This window comes from Furipterus horrens, unplaced genomic scaffold (assembly GCF_987537825.1).
Source record: "Furipterus horrens unplaced genomic scaffold, mFurHor1.1.pri manual_scaffold_3, whole genome shotgun sequence".
In the NCBI taxonomy this organism is placed as follows: domain Eukaryota; kingdom Metazoa; phylum Chordata; class Mammalia; order Chiroptera; family Furipteridae; genus Furipterus; species Furipterus horrens.
In genome coordinates, this window is record NW_028327173.1 from 33,331,285 (window position 1) to 33,357,832 (window position 26,548).

The 26,548-nt window shown below is 49.6% G+C and overlaps 1 protein-coding gene across 1 annotated transcript in view; it reads right to left on the bottom strand.

The window, feature by feature from the left end:
• The window catches only part of AGBL4 (AGBL carboxypeptidase 4), a 1,058,495-nt gene that overhangs the window by 113,911 nt on the left and 918,036 nt on the right, over positions 1–26,548 (bottom strand). The window contains exon 7 of the mRNA XM_090269428.1: positions 1,174–1,263. Within this exon, the coding sequence (XP_090125554.1) occupies positions 1,174–1,263 (90 nt within the window). The remainder of the gene's footprint in view (positions 1–1,173; positions 1,264–26,548) is intronic.

A 26,548-nucleotide genomic window follows, 5' to 3' on the forward strand; every position in this document is an offset into this window, starting at 1 on the left:
CCGTGGGTTTGTTTTCAATTGGAGCAGCCCAGGGGTTCTGTAACATTATGACCCCATAATCACTGGCCATGGTTAAATCCCCCAGAAAGGAATTTGCACTGGTGCACAGGCGACGTGTATAAGAACATTTGCATCATTTGTTGCAAGAAAACACACTGTAAACAACTGAACTGTCTACCTTCAGGAGAACAAAAAGGTAAGTTGAGGTATGGACAGAGCAGAATACATGGTGAAAACAAATGAACAACAGCTACCTTCACCAACATGGATGCTGGGTGAAAACCAGTATCAACACATACAGAATGATACCATTTTTATAAAGTTCAAAACCAAGTAAAACTGAAAAATACATTGTTTAGGAATTCTTCCATGTTCAGTAAAACTGTTAAGAAAGACGAATACAAAATTCAAGCAGGTGGTTATTTGTGTGAGAGGTAAGGTAGGAAGGAGGACAAGGACTTAAAAGGAATTGATAATATTCTGCTTCTTAAGCTGAGCAGTCCTTAAATTATTATTTATATTGGTATATTAGTTACTGAATATACTCATATTGCTGACTAATTGATGCATACATATGCAGGCATATGTATATTATATATTGCTGACTAATTAAATGCATTTTTATACAGATGAAATATTTAATAATAAAATGCAATTGTAAAGAGACATATTTGAGAAGAGAAATTATGTCTTATTTATCTCTGGTTGTCTGATGCCAAGGATGCTTCCTTGCTCATGGTAGGTATTTAAAAAGTTGTTTGTTAATTGAGTAAATTTCCCAGTTCACTGCCAGCCCCTCCACCAGCATGTACATTGGCCTGGGGCCAGATGTGTTATTGTAAACCACTGGAAGCAAGTAAAACAAAGTCTGAGAATGCAGATGACTCTGTATGGCTCATCCTCAACACAGCACATGTAAGAGAACTGCATTCAATCCTACCCATTCATTTATGCATCCATTCATTCATTCCTCCATTCATCCACACATACATGTAGTCAACATTCATTGAAAACAAATCCTAGTGAAGATCAAGTGTAATCTCTTCAGAAGTGAAGTAAATTGTCACCCATGATAATGATTCTGTGTATTACCACACTGTCCCAGGGACCATTGTTCTGCCCCCAGTGGATCTGCGCATAAGCATGGGATGCCCATGAGACCCTGCTACTCACCTTGGCACACAAATGAGGAGGGTGTTTCCCCTGGGTGGACTCGTCCCGTGATGAATACCACCTTCTGCTCTGCTCCTTTCCGAAGATTATCTGTAAGATAAAATAAAAGAAGGTTGCTAAGGAAGGCAAGGTTGGTACGTGAGAAGGGGCAGAGCCGCAAAAGGACTGGGTGCTTTACATTTATCTCTTAAATCATTGTGTTAGAACTGTTAGGGCCCAGCGATTATCGGCTAATTTAATTATGTCCCTGGCTACCCAGTATTAAAAGATTACATCCCATTCCTTGATGCACCTGATTATATTAATATTAAAGTCATCTAAAGGGGTCATATGAGTGAATAAATCCCAGGTCCACTGACTATTACCCTAGGCAAGCTGTGTATCCATTCTGAGTTTTAATTTGCTGATCTATAAGTATGAATGATAATATCTACTTCATAGGGTTGTAGTAATGATTATACAAGCTCACATATTGCCTAGTGCACAGTAAACAGTAAATAATGAAGTAAACAAGGTAGTTCTTATATTAGTAATAATAGCAGCTGGCCTTTAATTAGCTCCTTTTGTGTCAGACACATTACACATGTTATTTAATGTCCTGACAGAAACACGCACATTCATACTCCTTTTTATAGAGGCAGAGAATGAGCCTCAGAGAGGTTATATTACTTGCTCAAGATCACACAGATAACAGGTGGGGGAGAACAAAAGACAAGGAAGAAGCTGTGAACTCACGGAGGACTAGGGTTCACAGAGAACTAGGAATCATTGGCATTCCCATCATTGGAATCACCTCATTGGTTGTTCAGGCAATCAGTAGAGAACCCAGAAGGACCATGCCTCAGTGGTCCTTCTAGACTGCTTTAGACTATCAAAGTTTGTCTTAAAAGGATCAAACAGAACAAAAGAAACTTAATTGCTCACTCTATAAAGGCTAACTCTCTTTAAAGGAAGATACCAGAATCTCGACATTCAACTATGTATAATTCACACAGTTCAGCTCCAATGAAAAACTATTAAGACCTGTAAAGAAGCAGGAAAACATGAGTCTGGATCAGGGCCCAAGCTCTTGCTGCATCTCCAGAAGTCTCACTTGTATAAAAAAAAAATTAGCTACTGTGCAAAGATATTGTTAGACAAAAGCAGTAACTAACAGCAGCATTCCCAGAAAAAAAGGGCAGGAGGAGGGTCCTTATCCATGGACAGAGGAAGGACTGATTGGCCCAGAGCAGAACAATGACCTGAAATGAATCCGGAAATGAACAGTGAGAGAAGCTGGATTAAGGGATTCTGTTTAGGTTAGAGGATGAGCTGGAGGGAGGGGGGCAGTTAGAAATAGCGGATAGGATTTCAGCTTCTGAAATGCTCAAGGCAGATTATTTTGAATGCAGTTCATGATCCCAGATTTTGATATACTAACGTCAGAGACTAACGTAAAAACTGGTAACTCTATTAAGCCTAGTTCTAAAGGCTTGGAGCTTTCCTGGTCTGTTGGGGTGACTGGTAGAGGTTGTGGTCACTGCTTCCCTAATAATAGAAAAGACAGCAAGATATATAATGGAGTCAGTATGCTTTTGAGAACTCACTGTGTACTCAACCTTATGTTAGGCACCTTTAGGAAAAAAGGGAGAAACAAGACTCACCTTCTCTAAAGAAGTTTACGGTTTAAAGAAGGAGTTAGATACCTGGACTTTTCCTAGAGTGAATGTAAGCTCCTCAAGGAAGAGACTGCAACTTCGACTGTGTATTTTTAATGTCTTTCCCAAGACCCTGCATAGAGTAGGTGCTCAGAAACTAGCTGTTAAATTAACAAATAAAAGTATCACTCATATAGACCATGGTTTATGAAGAAAGTCAGACATATTATCTTATTTACTTTTCATCATGCCTCTGTGAGCTGAGGAGTGTTGACTGCATTTTATAAGTGAGGGAACCGAGGTTCATGGGTGGAAGAGACACACCCGGGGTCATGCAGCTAGTAGAGGTGGTCAGGCCTCGGCTCCCAGCCCAGTGCCCCTTTCACCACCTGATCTGTCTCCTCCCGGATCCACTAACAATGGGATTCTACATCCTCTGCATTTCCATCCATAACATACACAAAAGAGTTTGGTTTCATCCCTTATTCCTGGCAGAAGTTGAAATGCTGTCTTAGTATTTATATTGCTTTATCGTTTTATTTTAAAAATGCCACAAAGCCCTTTTCAGAAACACCATCTAGCATTGACCCTTCTATCGCAGCAGTTCAGAAATGATAAACAGCATTTCCCGGGCCCTCGGTGAAGGCTACCTTTATGGATGTCTCCCCTGACCCAGTATCAACTCAATTGCATTCAGCATTTCTGCTGACCTCAGGAAAATGCAAAATGGGCATTCTATTTGCAAACTAATTTTACTGAGCCCCTGTGTCTTCATAAAATGATAACGTGGGGCTAATAAAAAATCAAGCATCTCGGGTGCTAATATAAGCAAATGTTGATGCAGGCAGGTAACAAACTGCTTTGTCATTTAGGAGGCTGTAAAAGAGCATAATAATCATCTTTAGGCAAAATGGATGGGTCGCCTTTGCTTAGCTTTCAGCTTTCATTTGCAAAATCAATTTAAGGTAATGTAGCAGCTCTGAGGTGGTGTGACATGGGACGCCACCCCCCCACTTCCTGTCACCAAATCCCCAGACTTGTGTAAAGCCAATTAAACATACTCTTGGAGGAGGCAGTGGGGAGGATGAAGGAAGTATACTTGAACAAAGCCAGGGTGGAAAAGAAGCTGAACAACGAGAACAAGGACAACTCATGGTAAACCTGGGAACACATGGAGGGTGTCCCTCAAGGGCACAAGGCAGCATTCGAGTGGGACCAGGACAGCCATACCAGGCTCCTTAGTTAACAGAAGGTGTTTGAAGTCAGATGAGCTTATGTAGCACCCCAACACACACACACACACACACACACACACACACACACACGCACACCTGTCATTCTTTCTCTCTCTCTCATCATCCACTGTTTCCTTATTCATAAAATATTTATTGATCACCTACATACTCAGTGGCCAGGCACTAGCTATTATTATCTTCATTTCACAGAAAACCGAGGGTAGGAGACATTAAGTGACTCATCCTCGCTCTCCCAGCTAATGACTGGCAGAGCCTGAGTCCCCACGCAGGCAGGCAGTCTGACTCCACAACCTGTGTTCTTAACCTCTCTGTCATCCCACCTCTTGTGAAGGAGGACGATAATATTATCCAGTTAAAATAGCAATTAAATAATGTTTCATCAGCACTTAATCTGTGCCAAGCACTTCACGTATATGATCTTATTTAATTTTCATGGCACATCTACTATTCTTACCCCTATTTCGTAGATTAGGAAATTGAGATCCAGAAAGGTTAAATGGTTCGTCTAAACCTGCAGAAGTTGCAAATGTGGGCGCTGGGATTCAACCTAGGTCTTTATGAATCTCAAATTTATGTTCGTAACCACTATGTCATATCACCTCTTGAACATAGAAATAGAGTCCTTTGGGTGATTTTAAAATGACACCCACAAACTCTTTGTTCACCTCCTCCCTTCAGAGGCAGAGCTGACCTCCCCCCGCCCCTCCCCAGCTCTAATGGAAAGGGTCCTCTAGAAGGGGTGGTGCCACACTTTTGAGACTGGGCAATAAAAAGACAGTGGCTTCTGTTGTGAGCGCACTCTCTCAGGAATCAGTCGCTCTGGGGGAGCCCAGCTGCCGTGACACCAGGACATTGAGGCAGCCAGTGGGGAGGCCCACGTGGTGAGGCCCAGAGACCAGCTGAAACCACAGGCATGAGCTCAGCACCAGGCTCTCCAGCCCCGGAACACGGAGCCCTGGTGGACAGGTTACTGCAGCCTTGGGAAAGACCCTGCATTCCTGATCTCCAGAAATGGAGAGACAGTAAATGTTAGCTGTTTTCAGATGCTGACTTCCAGATTAATTTGTTAAGTAGCAATAGATGACTAATCAATCTTATCTATTGTTGCCAGCCTGAGTGAAGACCAGAGCCATATCCTCGGTGCTAAGAGGAAGAGCCTCAAATGATCTGGTCAATTATCAGTGGATCTGTGGTTGGCGAGGGTACTAGAAGATGCCAAGAGGCCCCAAAGAGCAGTAGCTGGGGCCTCTAAGGGCAGAAATCTCCTCAAAGGTCACATGATCAGGTTGGTTTCCTGAGCTCTCCTGACAATAACCTGTCATGGGGGGTAGGGGGATGGTGGAGGAAGTGAGGTGTTATGCGCAGGTTTTAACACCTAAGCCTGTTACATTTTCTAAGAAAATGCCCTCATAATTGTTTCTAAACCAGACCAGTTGCAGCCTTTGCTCCAACACCACAGAGCCCCAAAAGGTCCAAGTCACTACTAAGCGGGAGGAAGAGAAATCCTGACACCAATAACAGTATGGCTACCTGGTATCCCTCCGAGGGCCCACTCAGGGCTGGAATAGCCTTGTCACTGCTGTTCCCATGTCAGCATCAAGCTTGCCAGTCCATCTCCCACCTGGCACCAAAGTGGAATTTCTAAAACGCAAATGGCAGCACACCTCACCCCTGCTTGCAGCCCTTCAGCAGGTCTCTGCTCTCCTCTAGGCAAGTCCAGCCTCCTTCCCCTGGATCCCTAGTCTCTGGTGGCCACTCACCTCTCGCCTCCCTGCCCCTCTGCCCTGACTTCACAGACCCGGAGCCCCAGCTCACTCTTGGCTGCCCCATAAGCAGGCCCCGCTCACCCCCACCTCCACACCTCTGTGTTTTCCTCTCTGCCTGGAATGCCAGCCCCCATCTTGTCTGTCTGGCTTACTCCCACTCAACCTTCCAGACTCTCCTCTGATGTACCTTTTCTGAGAAGGGATGGAGGAAGCAAACACGAATCCAGGACTTGCCCTTGGTCAACCTTGGTGTTAATGTTATATTGTATCTGATTCCATCAGCACAAAATAATTCTGTGCTTCCCCCTACAAACTTCGTCAGGTTGAACACCTAAGGAATCCCCCTGTGGTTGATACTGACGATAAAGAGGGATCAGAGGTTTGAATTACAGTGAGAACATGCTCAGGGTGCAGAATTTCTTGTACATAATTTTATGAGAAAATGTAGGTTTAGGAGGCATCAAGTAGAGCTTTTGGGGGACAGTGGAGAAGCAGTGAATGAGGTTGAGTAGGGATGAAGTTTGCTCGCCAAACGGAAGAGGGTGAATCCCATAGCAGAGGGCGCTAAATGAGGGATGCTGAGCAGAACACTGGCTCCTGTGTTTCTTCTGTCCCCTGAGAGGGTCAAATCGAAAGCCTGCTGGCTTCCTGGCAGATGGACCAGGAATCACATCCAGGCCCTGCACAGATTATTGGCTGTGAGGTCTTGGGCAAGCTACTTATACATTCTGAGCCTCAGTTCCTTGTAAAATGAGCATAATCCCCAGCTAACAAGATAAACCTTAAGCAAGAGACTTTAAGTCCCTGCCCCACGTAGTGAGCGACAAGCCACAGGAACAGGGTTCCTCAGTACTATTGACATCTGGGGCTGGGTAACTGGGTGTGGGGTGCTGAGCACGGAGGATGTTTAGTAGTATCTTTGGCCTCTACCCACTGGGTGCCAGGAGCGCCCCTTCATCCAGTTATGATTGTCAGAAGCAGCCTCAGACCTCACTAAACATCCCCCATCTCCTTAGAGACAAAATAGCCCCTGGTTGAATCAGTCTCCTATAAGAATATTTTACTTTATTCAGATTGGCCTTGCCATTATCTTCCCAAGCAAAACTTCAGTTTTTTAGGTTTTATATCTTTGCCCTAAGTCCTCGGAAAAGCCTTTCCAGGCAGCTCCAGACCACAGTGGCTTCATCTCCTCTGAACTCACAGAGCTCATCTGGACCCCTTGCCTGGTTGTAAATCATTTGCTGCCTTGCTCAGGAAGGACCGAAAGCTGCAACTCTGTTCTGCTTAATGCCCAGCATCTGGTCTTCTTGAGAAAACATCTGTATTGGCAAAGTTTATTTTTGGTTCCCCTCTCCTTAGCCTGCTGTCCTCTGGGTCCCCTTCCCTCACCCAGGTTCAGGTCTCCCTTGGCCTTAAATATCACATCTAGGTACTCCAGGGTCACGGATCGAATGCTCTATGTGGGGTGAGATGGAAGAAGAGAGTGAGGATTACATTGAAAAGCACCTGCTCACGATGGAGAGGTGAAGCTGACTTCTGGAATTTCAGGCCTTTGGGCCCAGGAGCCTCTCTGGTAAGCCTCATGTGCCCACCACAGAGCAAAACCACTCTTGGCTTTAGAATGTGGCAAGGAGGCCTCTGGCTTACAGGGGACCCAAACAGGCCGTCAGAACTGCAAAGCCTGTGGAGCCTCTGAGTGGAACACCCTCACTGTGGAGATGAAGGGAGAGACCCAGAAAGAACAGTGACTTGCCTCGGGCCACACAGAGTGTTCAGCCAGGTCTGGGACGCAGGGCACAGCGCTCCAATGTCCAAGCAGCCTCATCTGCCACACGGGGCTGCCTCGGGCAATGTCCATTCAGGTCGATGGCTGGGAAGTGCCCGGTGGATGCCTGCCCAGGATGTGAAGGAAAGCCAGAAAGCAATGGGCCTGAGATACCGAGAGCTAAGGCCAGTAGTCGTCACTGTCACCTTGGCCATCACAGGAGCAGAGCCTCCCTTCTCCTCCCTCCTCAGACAGGCCGCCCCTGCTGGGCTCAGCAGTTGATCAGCCCTCTTTGCTGCTGCACTGGCTCGCCAGGCCTGGGGGCAGTTAGCAGATGGTCTTCTTGGTGGGGTGAGTCAGTCAGTGGCAGGAGAGCTCTCCCTGCCAAGATCTATCTTGATCCCAGCACCCTCCATGCACCCTTAGGGTGTCGGAACCAGAGCCACCTACTCGGTAGCTGCTGATGTCGGGTCTCCTGGGAAACAGACTGAGAAACCCTGAGCTCTGGGCAGGGGCCTCCCTGGGGATTGCTCTCAGGAACACTTGTGAGAGGTGTGAGTTCGGGAGGATTGAGACGGTCTCAACAGTGACTTTGATCAGTCCTGCAGGGAAGCTCAGGGCCAGGAGGGCCCTTCACAGTTGTCTCAGGAGACTATAGGGCTGGCTCTGTGTCCTGCATAGACTGGACACTGGAGGTGGGCTGCCCCCAGGGCGGGGTGGTAATCTCAGGTGAGGCTGCTTCCTGGGGCTGAGTCTGATTTCCAGGGAGGACCTCAGCCACCGGCACCCCTGGGAAGTGGGGAATTGGTCCTGAAGGGGGATAAAGGCAGCACCCACGGTGTTTGTAACCCGGCCTTGGCTGAGGCAGCTGAAAAGAGCAGGGCAGACCTGGGCCCCAAAAGACAAGAGGCCAAGGATAAAGGATTTTCTTTTTTATTTCAATTCAATGCATATTTTATAACACTGACCATAAGCCAAACTTCGGTCTTGTCCCTGAGGACATGGGGAGGAAAGAGACTGGGGAAGAAAGCAGAAGGGTGGCTTTGTGGTCATAAACATGAACTCTAGAGTCAGCTAGGAGGGTTAAATCCAAGTCCTGACATGCATGACCTTGAACTCTGAGATTGTTTGTTTCCTTATCTGCACAATGAGGATAATAATGCCAACCTCACAAGGATCTTGTAAGAATTAACTGAGCTAATATGTTCAAAATGGTATGTATTAAAGAACGGTAACTTACAAGTCACTTGGTCCAACTGCCTGTTGTTACAAATGCAGAAACTGAGGTCGCTAGACTCTAAACAACACTGTGGCCATGACTTGGCCCATCTTTTTTTCAGTTTGTATTCCCAGTGCCTCACATACAGCAGGTGCTCAATAAACACTCACAGAATAGTTGTAGAGCACCTGTTGCTCTTTGGTTGAATGAGTGTATCAGGCTGGAACAGGTGCCCAGGCTTTCTCTAACTTGCACTGTGCCTTTTGAATTCTCTCCCAGCCTCCAGATATACCTCAGCAGATTCAGTTTCAGGCTTATTAGCAAATGCAAATTGAATTATGCCATGACCTTTTGCAACAAGGACAACAAAAACAGTTTCCCCAGGAAAAGAGGGGCAGGAAAAGGTGAAAGCTGGGATGAAAGTCGAAGACAATACATTCTAATCAAACTTGATAAATATGTAAATTAAAGCAGCTAAACAGTTGGCTTTGACAAATGACTTCTCAGTAATGGATTTTCCACAGTGAAAGGGGAGAGTTCAGCCCGCCTGCTAGTCACCAGAGAGCCCTCTCCTGCCTTCCCAGCAATGCGGGCTGGTGGGGCAGGCGCTGGGATGCTGGGAGACAGACTGAGAATTAATTCTTCTTTTAATAGATGCTATTTACTGAGCATCTGCTAGCTGCTAGGCTCAGCCTCCGTCAACCCTGTGAAAGGAGACAGTGCCTGTGGCATGGATGAGGGAGCCCAGGTAAAGGCTAGGATGGGCCACAGTCACAAAGCCTGGTGTCTGTCGCTGAGCGGCCAGAGCAACCAGCTGATGAGGAACATCCATCTCTCCAGTGCTTTTATTGCCCTCTGTGGGGTGGGGGAGAGGGTCTCACCAACTCAGAAGTTAGTACTTCAGTTTTTTTTTTTTCTTTTTTAATCCTGCTTTACAGTTTGTTTGTTTTTCTCCCCTACCGGGAGCGGCATAGTGGTGGTGTTGACAAAAGATCTGATCCTTAACTTGCTAGTGGCTCCAGAGGGCCCCCTTTCCTGTGCTCACTCTCATCCCAGGCAGCCTGAGTCAGCCCAGGTGAAGGCCCAGATGGCATGGAGCAGAAAGGGGCTGTCAGACTATAGCTTTTCTGCAAAGGACAAGACAATCGTCATTGTATGTACTAAATTTGAGGTGAGGTGGGGTGGGAGATGGAGGATGTTATTACTTAGCCATAGATAACCAGAATAACTGCTATAAAATTGATGCTGCTAGTGGGTCTTATCTAATTCAATAGTCAGATGAGAAGCGGCTGAAGAGGAATGGGTTTTGAGCAGTTACCGTGGGCCGCGCACTTTTTTTACAATATGAACTAGGTCTCACCAGACCCTGTGAGAATTGCACTGTTTCCCTCATATTGCAGACAGGAAATCTGAGGGCAAGTGTGTGGCCCAGGGCCAACCCGACTCAGTTAGCAAGAGTGGCTCCTAGACTTTGAACCCTGTCTCTATTCAGACATCTCCAAAGGACAAAGTTTATTCCCAGCTCTACGAGATAAAAAGTTATCGCGTGTGCCCATGTGTGCAGGCACCAGCGTGTGGCTGCTTCTGACTCAAATCCCTTCCAATTCTTGAGTTTGTGTACAAAGTTATCAGAGTTGCGGAGCAAACAGAAATTCAAGTTGAATGGTTCGTAGTCCTGGAAAGACACTGTTAATACAATTTCCCCAAGCACAGAACCAATATTTATGAGCACCCGAAGGGCTTCAGAGAAAGAGCGTCTTGGTAGGGCAGGGAGTGATGTGATTCAGGCCCTGATTCCAGATCAGCCTCACCCGACGCTGGAGGAATTTAGATTTGAACAGTGTGCTTCCTTCCCTATTGAGATCTTCATTGACTTGGATAAAAATACCACTTTCAATCTCAAATCCCCACTGGCATCTTTATATAAGCACTGAAAATGCTACTGGGCTTTGGAGAGTTCATTTAATGAAGGAAAAGTATTTCTATTAAAGAGTAATTTTTTTCTCTCTCAACACAACATCTTCAGTGGACTCGGGGAAGCTGGATTGTTCTGGCGACTGAGAAAACAAACCAAGTGAAAGGACGAAGCCAATGCCATTTGCTGTCATGGCACCATTTGCTGAGCAGGCCTATGACCTTGGTAAATATGACTGCCATTTCCTTCTCCTGAGCGTCTGGCCGCAGGACTGGAAATGACTGGAAAGCAAGAACAGAACGTGACTAACGGCTCCCTACAGCCACAGGCACAGGATAACAGGGATCAAACTGCAGCCTCAGGTTGCAACACCCCCAACAGCCCAAGGGCCACACAGCAATCCCCCCTTTTATAATCCAATTATAATTCAATAAAAGCTCAAAGACCCCACCCCTCAATGCTGGTGAATCTCTCCACACCACACCCCTCTCCTTTCTGGAGAGTGAATGAAAACTTGACTCTCTACACCTCCTCTTTGTGAATTCTTTCACAGCCCTCGACACGGGCCACCCTAACACCAACCCACATGCCTCGCTGGACACTGGGAGAGCAGCCACTGAGGAAGGCACGGAAGGGTCAGTAATGAGAGGAAATAGCAGTCATTACAATAAATAAGCTCCCAGGACTTGACTGTTTACCAGGCATGTTGGTGCTCAGCAGGGAGGTGTTTCTGTGGCCCTGGCCACTGCCTAAGCTCAGCCCCCACCCCCACCGTGTGTTGTCCGAGGGCAGCCCCTGCCCCTCCATGGCTCTGTCCATTCCTTCTTGGGTAAGGTGATCACTCTCCTGCTTCCTGTCCTGCAGTGGCCTCCTCGTGCACCAGAAGCAATTCCAAGCTGCTTGCGCTGGCCTGCTGTTCCCTGTCTGCTCCCCATGCTCGCTGTCACCTGCTCATCCTGCCTCACCCCTGGTTTGTGCTGGTGTCTCTGCCCTCTGCCAGGGTCCTGGTGGGCTGGTTCCTTACCCCTCAAGTCTTTTTCCACCAGAATAGCAATGTAGCAATGTAGCTCCATGGCAACAGGGACTTCATCTTATTAACTGCTTTGGACCCAGGTCTATCATTGCACCTAGCAGATGCTCATGCTGATGGCATATTTAAAGTCAATAAAAACAGCTGGCAGGTATCGAGTGATGTGTGCTGGACAAGGTGGGGGCGGAGCACAGGAATAAGACTAAAGAAGAGGTTGGGGTCAGCTGATTGTCCAGGTCTTATAAGCTGTGAGAACAGAATGGATCTCCGTCTGATGAATATTAAAGCCCATGGTCCTTCTGCCTCCCTGCTGAGGTTCTCTGCCCTCACTGAGAGGCCAGAGTCCAAGCCAAGCCCTGGGAGCAGGTCCTTAGGTATAATTGTCTGACTTCTAGTTCTGGCTCTGCCACTTGCTATCTCTCTGGGCTGGGATCCTCATCCATCAAATGGGAACAATCATATTATTGGGTAGTTGTGAGGAGCGAATAAGTTAAAATAAAGCACGAATAACAGAGCTGGTCACATGGTAAGCCCTCAATTAACATTTGCTGTTTTTAGTCATTCAACAAATATTCTTTCAGCTCCTCCTCATCCCCTTCTCCTGAGAAGACCTCTTTACCCCACTCCCGACAGAGCCAGGCCCTCTCTGCTCTTCCCGCTCAGGCTCTTCTGCTATTACAGCAATTGCCCAGTGGTTTAACAGTAATTTGTTTTTCTTTCCATCTCTGCCTTTCCCCTCTGGTGACTCTGAGCTTTTTGAGGGCAGAAGCCTCATCTCGTTCAGCTCTTTTTGGCATTTATTTCCTTCTTTTGAGACAGAGAAGGGCATTTTGACATGGTTGTTTTGATGCAAGAGTTTTGAAACATCTGCATCTAAATGTAAAATCGCTTTTGAAAATTGCCAGGTACTGTGTGAAACAGACCTCCTCCCCCATAGCCAGGCCTGTCTGATTTTCATTGTCCTTCACTGCCTCCAGTCCCTTACTACCCCTGCTCCCTCATCACCAACCCCGCCCTGCAGCCCACCCCGGGGCCCACGCCCTCCCCTTACTCCCCCACCCTGGGCCCCCTGGTCAGAGTGGAGCTCAGGGATGGAGGGAGTTCTGGGATGACGGGAGGTAGCCTGACATGTGTCCTTAGCACACTCCTTGGTGTTGTTTTTTCAGAAGCTGAATGTGTAATGATTTGTTTTCTCAGCTGTGTCAATATGTCCCCATCAAAACAGAGCAGCTGCATCAATGTGGCCAGAACAAAAGGACTGTGTCAAAAAGATATGAACTCTGCCATGGAGCCACCTGGCAGGTAGCAGTCCTTGAGAAAATGGATTTGAAAACATCCACCATCGCAACTGGATTGACAGCAATCAACTTACACTTAATGCCAACTCTCCTTGCAGTAATTCCTGTTTGCTCCATTGAGGATGTTTCTGCCACCCTAAGGATTGGAGCAGTTAAGGATGCTGCCTGATGCCATGGTTAGAATGGGTCTAATTAACCTCTTCCATTTTACAGCCCAGGTGTCAAGAAAGTGACTTGACCAAGGTCTCAGGGCTCCCCACAGGGAGCCTCTGGGATTGTTGATTTCAGGAGGCTTCATTCCACCTCTGGCAGAGCCCTTTCATCTAGGAAGCCCTGGGGCCTGAACATGCTGGGAGGTGCACACCTGTGGACTGAGACCTGGTGAGGTGGTTTAGCACAATGGTTACAGCAGGGACCCAGGCTCGAGAGCAGCGACCCCACCACTGTGTGTGTGTGTGTGTGTATGTGTGTGTGTGTGTGTGGTGTGTATGTATGTGTGTGTGACCTTGGGCAAATTACTTCACCTTCCTGGGCCTCAGTCTTCTCATCTATAAAATGGGGATCATAATGGACTCTCTCATAGTCATGCTCTGAAGAGTACGTAAGAGGGTGTTGCAAAGCACTGAGAACAGTGTCTGGCACCTAGAAAATCTCATATAAGTGTGTTTATTAAATACAGTAAGTGCTGGTTAATAACACCCATTCAGGTGCTCCCTGACTACAGAGGGTGGGGCTCCTCTGGGGGCCCTCCTCTGTGACTGTTCCATTCCTCCACCCAGATAGAATTTCCTGTGGATAGTTATTAAATGCCTTTTCCAGGTATGTGAGGGTAGTACATTGGCAAGAAACATTTTACTCTCTGGTTCTCAGCCCCAGTTTCATATTAGAACCACCTGGGAACTTAGAAACATTGATGCACAAGCGCACATCCTCCCAGCTCCGAGCAGGGTTCTGGGGAGGGGCTCATGCAAGTCTTTCTTCTGATGTGCAGCCACGACTGAGAAGCACTGGTCCAGCAACAGCATGCTCTCTGGGTCTGGGCCTTCTTATGACACCATCTGTAGCAAGATGGGGCAGGGCTGGGTGGTGTCTCAGCCCCCTCCAGGTCTAAGATACTGTGACCAAGGCGCTGGCTTGGATGGGCTCTGATTGGACCACATTGCTCCATGAACAACAAGGAGAGGTCTAGGGGGCGAGTGCATGGAGGGAGTGGACAAGAAAGCATACACACATCAAGCAGGTAATTTCTCACAGACAGCCCCTTCCTGGGAACAGGACAACGGGTACTAAGATAATACAGTCGTTTCCAGGAACTCACAAAGCTTAGAGCAAACAGATTGGATGCATAATGGAAATGGAAGCCACATGCATGAGAAGGAGGAAAGGCATTTCTCAAAGGGTAAAATGGAGGAGGATTAACGTATTTGCAATCACGGACATAGAGGGGCCCAGAGGCTAGCATGCCGGGACACAGAACCAGGGTCCTAGGACGGTGGCGGGAGAGAAAGGAAGGGAAAGCACTGTAGTTGAGCGTCTGATCTGTGCAGGCACTGGAGCGAGGGGGTTGTTCTACATCTAACCGCATTCTACCCTGGCAGCCTCCCAGAGGGTGGGTGTTCTGATCCCCGCCGCAGACCCCACAGAGGGCAAGCAGCCACATCAGGATCAAACCAGGTCATTCGGACTCCAAAACCCCACACTTCCTCCCTACAGCTCAGTGGCTCTTTCACCCAAAGCTTCCTGTTCTTGTAACCTCATGCACCCAGATCACAGCAAGGAGGCAGAAAGAAAGAGAAAAAGGTGGAGAACAACACAAATCCAGACTCACAGTTTCCACAAAAAGGACCTGTCAAGTCTCAGGAGAACCTGTTGGTGGCACTGGGGTGACAGGGAGACACCTCCTGATTTCTGGGAAGAAGGAGAACAGCCTGGCTCCTGAGAGCTAGCCTATAAGCACCGAAGGATCCAGGATGGATCTGTAAAGTCACCATAAAGAGACAGGGGCACCCCCAGGACATGGTTCTGGGCTGCCTGACACATGAGCATGCCTAAAGGAAGCAGGTGTCAGCTGGCAGGGGACCGAGGTGCTCCAGGAGCCATCACAGGGCAGGGACAAGCCCAGTCTGTCTGTCAGGAAGAGGCAGGCTTTTGGCACTGAGTACAGGTGGTGCCACAGTGGAGGTAACCTCATGGTGGGGTGACCACACTGTGTGGCTGCAGCAGTGAGACCTGCCCTCACCCGTCCATCCCTGGCACCCTCCCTCCTGCCCCACCTCTGCACTCAGCCAATGGCCTTCTGGATGCCATGCAGCGCCACTCCCCCCCCCCCGCCCCGCCCCCAGCTCTTCCTCGTCCCCCTGTACAGCCAGTGAGGGGGCCAGCGCTCACACTCAGGACCCGGCAGACACACTGCCCCCATCTCTTCACTCAGGTCTGAGAGGAGAACAGCACAGTCAGAAAAGTCCCAGTCCAGTCCCCTCACATGGGGCCACCCCTTCCGCCTGTCACCCTGAGCCCCTGAGGTGACGAGATGAGGCAGACCCATGGGGATCTCAACAAACATACCACCCTGGAACCAGGTAACATGACAGAGGAAAGTAAACAGGTGTGTTTTGGAGGCCTGGGGCTCCCGCAATATGGAGCATTAAATAAAGATGGGTGCTGGTGCCCAGACATGTGAGCATGAGGCTGCACAGGGGTGAGAGCACCCCCAAACCAGCTCCCTCACTGGATCAAGTCCATAGCTCTAGTCATGGCCCAGCTGTGGGCAGAGCTGACCCAGGGCCGGCCTGGGGTTTCTTCTCTCTCTTCCACCACACCCTCCCTCCCTTTTCTGGCTCACAGAGTAGACTGAGGTCCTACACAGCGGGGTTTGCACCCTCTCCTCACTGGCACACAGTAGGTGCTTCATTTGTGCATGCTGGAGTCAGTGGGCAAGCTGTACATGCTCACATTAAAGCTCCGTCTTCAAATCACACCCATGGGATCAACCTGACTTCTTGGGAGGGACCGAGGCTCGCCTTTTAATGGTGCTAATGCAGCAATAACAAGGTGGCAAATGTCTATTTGTCTTCATGTCTTCTAGCAAGGCCATATTCTCCCACCCTGAGTGTTCCACGTGTCCTTTCAAAGCCCTTCTCTTTAATGCCAAGTGGAAGAGTTCCAGACGGCTATTTGCATTTTCAATTCTAGAGATCATTAATATTTTAAAACTGCCAGCACTGCAGTTTATTAACATACATTTCCTACCTACCGCTGTTAAAGGGAAGCTTTGTATTTAAGAAATATCCCAACATCCCAGCTTTTGTTCACATTTTGCTCTCCAGTCTCTGCCCCCGGGGAACTCAGGGGCGAGGTGGCCACGTCATCAGAGAGAGAGGATGCTGGGTGAGGTTGGGAGACCGAGGCAACACAGAGCATGGAGCACAGGGCCCAGAGCAGGCCCTGGACTCAGCCAGGACAGCTGAACCAGGCACGTCAGAGGTGGGCTCCGGGTACCAGGGGAGCATCCTTGCAGAGAATGGAAAGGACGAGAGTGAGTGGAAGCCCTGTGCTTACACATTAGCCCTTTCGGTTACTCTGAGCCATCTTGGCAATAGGTTGAGGGGCTTTGAGTCAGACAGGCCTGGGTTCAAACCCCAGCTCTGACACCACGGCTGTGTGCAGTAATCACAACGATCAGTTTTTGAACCCTTCCTGGGTTCAGGGAGAAGGCAGCCTTTGAGGGGCGACCTCCCTGAGTGACTGCAGCTGTGGGACCTGAGCGTACCCACTTCCTCCACCTCCCCTTCCACCCCACGCCTGCACACACCAGTGTGGGCAACTTCCTTCAATTCTCACAACTACCCTATGGGGTAGTTTTGTTACCTGCATTCCACAGAGTGAGAGACTGAGAATAAGCAGAGGTTAACCACTTGCTCCAGGTCACGTGGTTGGTCAGTGGGTGGGTCAGGATTTGATCCCCTAGTGCTGAGATCTCCTGCTACTCACTGCAGAGGTGGGTGTCAGTGTGAAAGGGGGCGGTGGACCGACGGGGCCCGGCACACAGGTGCTGCCGCTGCTGGGGCACTCAGGACCCAGCTGCCGAGTTCGCTCTGAGGCCTCCCAGGCCCAGCTCATCGATCTCTCCTTCACCAAGCTCCCCGCACCTGCTCCCCTGGCTCGGGCCAGAGGGCCCGGTGTGTCCCTGCACACGGCTACCCTCCTGTGTGCCACACCTCCTGTGCCACCGCCACCTCTGTCTTTCTGTTCCCACCCAGCAACTCACACAGTTCCTGGCACATCATAAGGTTGTGATCTGTGTTTGCTAAACAGATTGAGAGGAAATATTAACCACACCAATCCCCAGGGAAAATGTTGGCCAAAGATCCTTAGCCTGGACATATCAATGTAAAAATGACACAGCTATAATTTGCTTTCAGATTCAAACTGGGAAGGTGAACTTTGACCCTGTCAAAAAAGGAGAACAAATTAAATTGAAACACAAAGTCATTTCCCTTGCTCCCGGGCTCTGGATTTCTAACGAATGTGCAGCACAGTTCCGAGGGCTACAGAGGGTCTGTAAGGTAGAGTCTGCCACTTTGCAGACTGAGTCACGCTCGGGACAGAGCTTTGGGTCCATGTGTTCACCGGTGCATTTATTTCTTTACTGGGATGTATTGTTTCTGGTGGTTTAGGTCCACAGATGAGAGCAATCCCAGGCAATTAGGGAAAAAAATAATTGCTAGAAGCTGACCTTGGACAAAGAAGCCCACCTCAATGCAATCACTCACCCACTCTGTCCTGCAGGGGAGAAGCTTAGCCCCAGGAAGTTAGAAGTGAAGGGTGGAATTTCAGGGGCACTAGCTGAAAGGTGAGGTTACCTTGTGGGGAGGCAGAGAGGAGACGCCCCGCTGCCCCCCAACCCAAGCAGACATAGCCACTTAACTCAGAGCCTTCCCAAGGCTGTTCTGGGGTTTTGGCAACCAAGGCTCTAAAAGGTGCAGGAGACAAGGTACAAGCTGGGAGAGCAAACTGACTGAACATCAAAGAGCAAGCATGCGAGCTGGGGCAGAGGGGTCCGCAGGAGTCGGCCACCACTCCTGCTTGGGGGGATGAGGGATGAGGTACTGTCCTTCAACCCAAAGATTCCCAAACTGGCCTGTTCTTGTAAAAATGACAGTTTCTGGGCCCCACTCCAAATTAGAGTCTCCAGCAGAATCTATGTAAATTGTTTAAGCTAGTGTCTGGATGCTTCTTATGACCACACAGTTTTGGAAATGACTGCTTTAGAACACCGGCACTTTCCTTATTGGAGCCCGTGGGGAGTGCCTGGCCCTGGGCAAGTCGCAGTCCTTCTCTGAGCCTCCCACTTCCATGTCTGTCTGAGGTGGGTGGGCACCATGTGTCTTAGGGTTATGCTGTATTTGAGGAAGAAATAGATGCGTGTCCCAGGCATGTAGGCAGCGCTGGTCCCTGGGAGGTATGTAGCATGTGAGGTCCTGCCCTTGAAGGTGTGGGAAGGCTGCTGTCTCCCAACCAGCACCCCCACAAGTGCCTTGAGTCCCTCTTCCTGTTCTCTGTAGTGTTTGGCTCACAGCCACTGAACACCTGCCTCCCATACTCCTGCCCACCAGGGGATATTGCAAGGGGCTCTGCCCCACCCAAGGAGCCCGTGCCACTGGGTAGAGGTAACCTGTCCTTGATGAAATCAGCCCAGGCTGACAACTTATCTTTCAGTTTCCCCTCCCCACTTTCGGGGCTCCTGCCAGGGCTCTTGAAGACCCCCAGACAGGAGGCCCAGGGACAGGGCTCCCAGCCCAGAGTGGGACCTCGAGGAGTGAGAGTACCCGCCCCGTCCACCTCCAGTAAGGCTGCTGACAGGTAGGGTTCTGTGGGGGACAGACGGGCATGGGGAGATGTGGGAAGCAGACAGGCATGGTTTAAAAGACTCTGACCACTGTGCGGAGCCGCCCCCCGCTGGGCCCTCAGCCGGCAGGTTGTCTCCCAGGCCTGCTCTGAATACCACCCTCCGGGGGATTTTAAAGATAGAATAGAAATACAAAGTGGCTTTTAAGGAAAAGGAAACCTGCTCTGTTTTTCTCTGTAAAGCCTCAAATCCTTGTCAGTAAAATGTGAAGAACAGAATGATTAAGTAAGAGGAAATGCTTTTGACCTTGTGTAAAATACCTGGATGTTTCAACCCTGTATTGATCTGCATCTCCCTTTCACTCCCTACCATTTGGGGAAGTGCTGCATATTTTTCTTAAGTACTTTCGCGTGTGGAAAATGGATAAAAACCCTGGCTAATAAAGAAACAGGGGCGATTTTTCACTAGAGAAAACCCCCTCCCTTCCTTCCTCAGATGGAGATCCTTCCTCAGATGGAGAGTGTCTGAGTAGTTTCTTCATCCACTCCGAGTGACCCAGTGTCTCTCTCAGGTTCACTGGGAGTGGAGGGAAGATTTAGTGGCCAGAAGACCTGGGTGAAGAGATGTAGGCCAAGAAGGGTGCTATTAGGGGCTGAATTGTGTACCCCCAAATCTACATGTTGAAGTCCTAACTCCCAGTACTCTCACCATGTGACTGTATTCAGAGATGGGATTTTTAAAGAGGGCTTGGAGGTACAATGAGGTCATGTGAGTGGGGCCCAATCCAATGTGACTGGTGGCCTTTGAAGGAGGGGGGATTGGGACACAGACGAGCACAGAGGGAAGCAATGTGAGGACACAGGGAGAAGGTGGCCATCTACAAGCCAAGGAGAGAAGCCTCAGAAAACAACTCTAGCAATCCCTTGATCTCAGACTCCTGGGCTCCAGAACAGTGAGGAAAGGCTGCCCATTGTGCTGGCCTCCAGGGTGTGGGACTGAGACAGAGGGCTCAGACTTTGGTGCTGGCTCCTTGCCCTGGCTCTTTGGGGAAAAGTCTCCCTCAGTTCTCTCATCTGTGAAAGAGGAAAAATAGTATGTCTGGCTCACAGGCTGTTAACACAGGCAAAACTCAAAGGAGAGAACAGGAGCACGGCCTGCCTGGTATAGGTCAAGTGCACGAGGCAGGTGACCTCCCTCTCCCGTTCCCCTGAGCAGAGGTGGGCCAGTCTCATAAGCCCTCTGAGCCTCGATTTTATCCATAGGAAATGGGGGTGACAATGCTTGTCTATCTCATTTCACCGAGGTGCCAGGAGACTGGCAACATGGCATGCGACAAGGTTTGGGAAAGCGTAATCAGTTTACAGGTGGGAGAAACCATTGTGACCACGCAAAGCAGGATGTCATCTAAGACCTGCTTTTAAATTGAGATCTGAAGACAGAGCAGTAGAAAGAGCGGTGGGTTTAGGAACAGAGGCGCTGGGTTCCAGTCCCAGTTCTGCCATTTCAGTGACATCGCGGCCACATCACTCACCCCCAGTGCCCTGCCTGCGGAACCGGGGTGGGGACGGCTGTGAAGGCAGGCATTGATAGTTTCCATTCCAGCCTCACCAAGTCCCAAGTGCCCTCATGTGCTTGTCCAGTTGGACAGATTTCCCCTCACACTCCCAAGGGCATCGTGCGAAGACAGCACCAGAGGACGACGAGAGAGGCCCTATGTCTCTGCCACCAAACCCCATTCTGATACAGACATGGCACAGGGGGGCCTGGATACCGACCCCTGCAGCCTTCAGCGAGGGTCACCAGTAGACCCAGAGCGCAGCCCTCTGCCACTCCACATGTGCAGTCCCTGCCCCGTTTCCTCCTAAATCACAGCTGGCCTCCACCGTCCAACCTGACCCAGACCCGGGACAAGGGATCATATCTGGGCTGAGGCAAAAAAGCCTAACAAGAAGGACATTAAAAAAAATCTCCTTTCAGCAACACTCATCCCGGGGAGGCTATGTGTGAGGCTGGGCCTCACAGAGGGGTATAGTTTGGGGGATGGATTTGCAGGCCTGAGGGCCTTCCTAATTCTAGGTCACTGGGTTTAATTAACAAGTAAAATCATGAAGTTGTCAGGACATGAACCACTGATAGGAAGGTGAGGTTGGAGCTTAGTGATGAGCCCCAGAGCACTGGCTCTGTGATCACACACCCGTCAACAGCTGGTTTCCAAAACCACACCTGACAGAAGGGCTTTCTACCTCGCTACATGGGAGGAGAGAATGAGGAGGATGGCTTAGGCCCTGAATCCAGTTTTGAGGCAACATTTTGAAAATCGAATAAGGAAGCCCTCATTGGCAGTCAGGCAATGTTCTAACAGTGCCCCAGAAATGTGCCCAGTGAACACTCATTTCATTGGTTCTGGAGGCCCTCCACGTCTGGGAACCTGCATCTGGGAACAACCTGTCAGGGACAGGAAGAGGTAGGGGATATTTTCCTGCCCCTGCCAAAGGCTTGCCATTGTGACTATAGTTGAAGACTGTATTGCCTGGTTCATCGCCTCAAAATGCTCTTGAACCTCAGTGGAGCCCTTAATGGGGCTGGCTCCTGCGGTTGGGCCAGATCTAGGAGGTCCTGGACACTGGTCAAGAGAAGGCCTGCCAAGAGGCCTATGGTACCAAACAGTCCCAAACAGGAGGGAGAGCAGAGGACAGGAGGGCAGAGGCAAAGGAGTCGAAACACTCCCCCGGCCACAGCCGCCGCCAGAGCCTGAACGAGAGCTGCAGGCTGCGTTCTGAGCTCAGGCTCAGCTGACACCGGGGTTGACCTCTGATGGGGACATTAAACTGAGTTTTCCCTTAATTGTGGTTTGTAATATAAGTGATTGATAATATGAGGATCCATTTAGAGTCCAGGGAAGGACCCTGCTTATTTGGCTACCCACTGGGCCTGGTGGAAGGAGAGAGCAAGGACCACGTTGTGAAAAGACAACCTTCATCTTAGCTTTAGGATGGTAGCCCCAAAGGCCATCCAATGATAGAGTTAATTCAAGAAGAGAGATTTATTTTTCTGTATTAAACAATGCCCATCAGAAGAGGAACTTGGGGGAATTTATCAATTGAAAATAAGGAAAAGAGAGAATCTAAGGAAAACTGCCTCGGTATTAAACAGTAGCAAATCTAACTGGAGCAGAATTAACCTAGACTTTCCTCTGGATGTTCCTGATGTAGGAAGAGAAGTGGCATGCTAGAAAACACAGGAAACCGGGGAACCCGGTTCCCATCCTGCCTTCACTGCTAATGTCTGTGAAGACACTAAGTGGGGAGTTCTGAGTGCAAATGCCTGCTGAGGCCAGGCAGGTTCATTAACAATTGAAGCAGACACATGTCAGGGAATGGGCTGTTGTGGAGATGATGGCACGCTGAGCCGTCCCCTTAGCAACTGCCAGTCATTGGGTATAGGATGGAGGATGGAGGATGGAGGTAACTTTCTCTTACCACGAATAGAAAACTAAGAGGACTTACTCCTGGCTGTGCAGAGAGCCCCCATGAAGCTCTGACATAGGTGGGGACTTACAGACATGCACCATCTGATAGACCCCAAGCTCTGCCACCCCTAAGCCTCATTCTCCTCATCCAGCCATACAATAAGGAGGTTCAATTCTGAGAGAGCTCAGGCTCTGATGCAAGGTCACCCTAGGTGACTCTGCCCTGTGTGCTCATGAAAACCCCCCCACAAGGTTGGAGGACAGTCACTTACCTGCCTGTGGTTGACCAGCCCCCAGGTGTGTGTGTGTGTGTGTGTGTGTGTGTGTGTGTTCACAGTAGGCATGGATTTCATGTCAGCATTAGGCAATACTGGGGAGTTGAGGAGGGAAGTGATTGAAATGCATGGGGGGACCAACACAGAGGAAAGAGGGAAATGTAGCTCTTGGAGACAAGTCAGGTGATGGACAGAGGTCTGGAGACCTCCCCAGGGAAACAGAGACAGGCGCACAGGCAGATGGAGCCCAGGCAGAGAGCAGACGGATGTGGAGAAGGTGGGAGATGTGAACCAAAGGCACAGAGAGCAACAGGGAGGGAGGGAGGAGGAGGAGAGCAGACAGAGAAGGGCATGAGCGGAGGAAAGGCCAGAGGAGCTGCCAAACCATTGGCTTCAATTAGAAACTTAAAGGATGTTTTGAGACTGTCAGGCTTGGATGGAGCAGCACTGCTTAACAGAAAGGAGAGGTGGCAGAGAAAGGGGCCCATGGCGCCTGTCAGCAGGTGAGGAGTCTGCTCTGCAGGCCCGGCCCTGGGCTGACACAGCCCCAGCCTTGACGGTGCAGGAGGGCAGGAGGCACAGCAGTGAGAGGCTGTTCATTCAGGCAACTGAGATCCCTGATCTGGTCCTGTGACCTCAAACAGGGGTGGTCAGGCTGCAGTGGAAAGAGTCCACAGATCTGTCCATTAGCAGCTGTGTGTCTGGCCTTGACCTCTGAGTCCTGCTGTCCTGATGTGACATATAGGGGCCCCAGATGCACTCTGCTGCCTCAGTCCTCCCAAAGAGCTTCTGACGATCTAGTGGGTGAGGCTCCATCCTGGCCGGCCCTGGCCCAGCTCACCTCCACTGTGGGGCCCTCTCCTGCTGATCCAATGCCCCCTGTGGCTGGCAGGGTTCCCAAGGGTCACATCGCAGGGGAGTCTTCCCGTCCCCCTCTGCAAAGCCTAGTTCCTGTTTTGTCTTTTTCTCCAAAGCATTCACCAGCCCCGATGTGTCTACATTTACTACCCCTTCCAGCTAGAATGTAGGTTTCATAAACATAGCAGCTTGGCCATTTTATTCATGGTTCTATCCCCAAAACCTAGATTAGCAGTTACTGAATTAATATGTATGGAAGGAAGCAAGGGAAGGAAGGCAGGAGGGGAGAGACCTTCATGCCATTGTGTTCAGAAGGTGGCTCAGAGGGTCGCATCTAAGTCCACATGTTTGAAAAAAATGATGGAGAGGAGGGTCCCTCACCCCACTAGCCTGGGATGGTCCATCTGGTGTGTGGCCTTGAAGTTCTGTCTACTCTCAGGCCCCCCTAAGCCTTCTGGTCTCCTCACGCCCCCTCTTCGTTCCCATGCTCCTGACTTCCCTGTGGCCCTCTCCTGGCGCCCACCCCTTGTACACCATCCTAGGCCCAGAATCCCTTCCTCTGCTCTCCTCCCTTACATCCTGCCTGTCTGCAGTCCTGTTTCATTCGTTCATTTTGCATCCGTTCATTCAAACACTTGCAACTGTGTTTTTGTTGCTGAGGGGGATGCTCTATGCAATCAGACAAGATTCTGCCAACTGAGCAAGTAGACTGTGATGGTAAGGAGCCCGTGGCCACCAGGGACCCAGAGTCCCCTGTGCTGACCCTGCAGGAGAGGCTGGAGCATTGCTGAGGAGCTGCCAGCACCTGAAACAGCAACGACACAGAGCTTTCCTGGGATTCAGGGAGTCAGCTCATCTTCAGACCAAAGGGGAGAAAGGAGGTCCTAGGGTGGGGATTGGTCCAATGCAAGAAGCCCTGCAGGTCCAGGAAGAGCACCACAGATCCAATAAGAGAGGTTAAAGGCATCACTGTGCTATTGTTAAGGGATGGAGACACGCCGGGAGGGAACAGTCTGTGCATCTGGGGAGGCAGGGGCCTGGAATGGGAGGGACTAGGGCCAGAATGAAGTTTCTGCTTTTGTGCCTCAGGTCTAGCTTTGTCCCATCAGGCAGTGGATGTCTAGGGTCCACTGGGATCTACAACATCAAGGCAGGATCCCCACTCAGAAGCATGGGACTCCTCCGCCTGGCCTGGAGCCCTTGCACAGGGAAGCTGACAATGTACATTAAAGGAAATGGCCCGCTCCAGATAGCTGCAATATAAATGAGAGAGAGAGAGAGAGAGAGAGAGAGAGAGAGGGAGAGAGAGAGGATGCCACACCTGGGAAGCCCATCCTATTTGCCTTAATCCTGAGCAACTCCTCTCTTCCTCTTTTTTTCTTCTTCTCTCTTTTTTAAAAATAAATATTGCTCAGGTACTAGGACTGAGGCAATCTCCAATGAAGAGGGCAGCCCAAATCCAAGCAACTGGGAAATGAGCATCACTGTCTGATAAAGAGAATCCATTACACCATGTGCATAAGTTCTTTGTTTATCCAGAAGCTACCCTGTGTGTTGGGATGGGGTGCCTGTTATTTGACAGGAGGAGAGGCTGACCCGATTTTCCTATGGCGAAGATCACTTCTACTGTGGAGAAGCAACCCTTGGACTGGGAGCCACTGAGTCTCCCCCATTGTCCCTCCCTCTGTGGCTGCGTGGGCTGCATGGTTACAGCTCTCTGCTGTTAGTCGGGGTGTTCTCATAACACCATCAACACCTCAGGGGCAAGCAGGGCAGCAAGTCTGCCTCTGTGTTATGGACCCAGCCCCTGATCCAGGCCCAGGGCTCAGTGATTGTTTGCTGAATGAATGGAGCAGGTCAGTCCCCACCTGGGCCTCAGCTTAGAAACCCTGCTCTGCTTCCTGGAGCTCAGGGTCATGAGCACCAGCTTCATGCTGATCCAGGACACCAAGCTTAGCTGTAGATGCCTTTGATTCCCAGAACCACTTGGACGAAGGGGAAGAGGGTATTCAGAGTGTCTTAGCTCATTAACATAATAGATGATAAAATGGTGGCATGGACTGTCCCAAGTTTTCACATTAAAATAGAGGAAAGATCGGGATCCATGAATAAGTCATCTGATGTCAGAGAAAGAAGGACCATTAGAGACCGACGAGTTCAAGCCCTTCTGTCCAGGTGACAAAACTGTCACAGCGGGTCACACAGCTTCCGCTGAGGGTCACACAGATAATTAGTGGCAAATCCCACATAAGAAGTCGCTCCCTACAGGTAAAATAGGACAGGGCAATGAAAAGCAAAGTATCATTTGAACCTTATCAAGAGTTGAAATCTCTCCTGTTCAGGTAGAAGAGTGAGCAGAGGTTAAAGCCAGGCTGGGCCTCACCTATAGAAATACAACGCAGGCCACCAATGTGAACCACACACAGGAGTTTCCATTCTCTAAGAGCCGTGTTATCAAGGAAAAGAAACAGGTGAAATTCATTGCACTGATATACTTCATTTTACCCAAGTATCTAAAATACCATTTCAGCATGTGATCAGTATGACAAATCTTACCAAGGAGATGTGTATACTACTCTTACACTAAGCCCAACATCCAGTGTATTTTATACAGCCCAGTCATCTGGCCACAGTTCACATGCTCACGTGTGGTTAGCGGCTCCATGTTGGATGGTGTAGGATTAGAGCAATCAGGGCGGGCTTTCAGGAAGCATCCTTGAGAAAGGGAGAGCGCTCTGTGAGGCAGACAGGAGGCAGAAGCACTGCAGATGGAACATTACCTGCAAAGGTAGGGCATTGAGGGTGGGAATGTGCTTCTCATAGAGGACTGGCCTGGCTGGAGTCGGGAGTCATGCTGGGGACAGGTGAGGGGGAAGACTGCTGCATTCCCCCTGCCTTGTTCTACACAGATCCATTCCAGCAGCCATGGCCGTGTTCATGTCCCCCACAGCACGCAGAGTATGAGCAGCACCCTCTCGCTCTCGTGGATTCACATCTGCACATCACGCATGTGAAGCAGACCCAAAGGGAAGGCAGCTG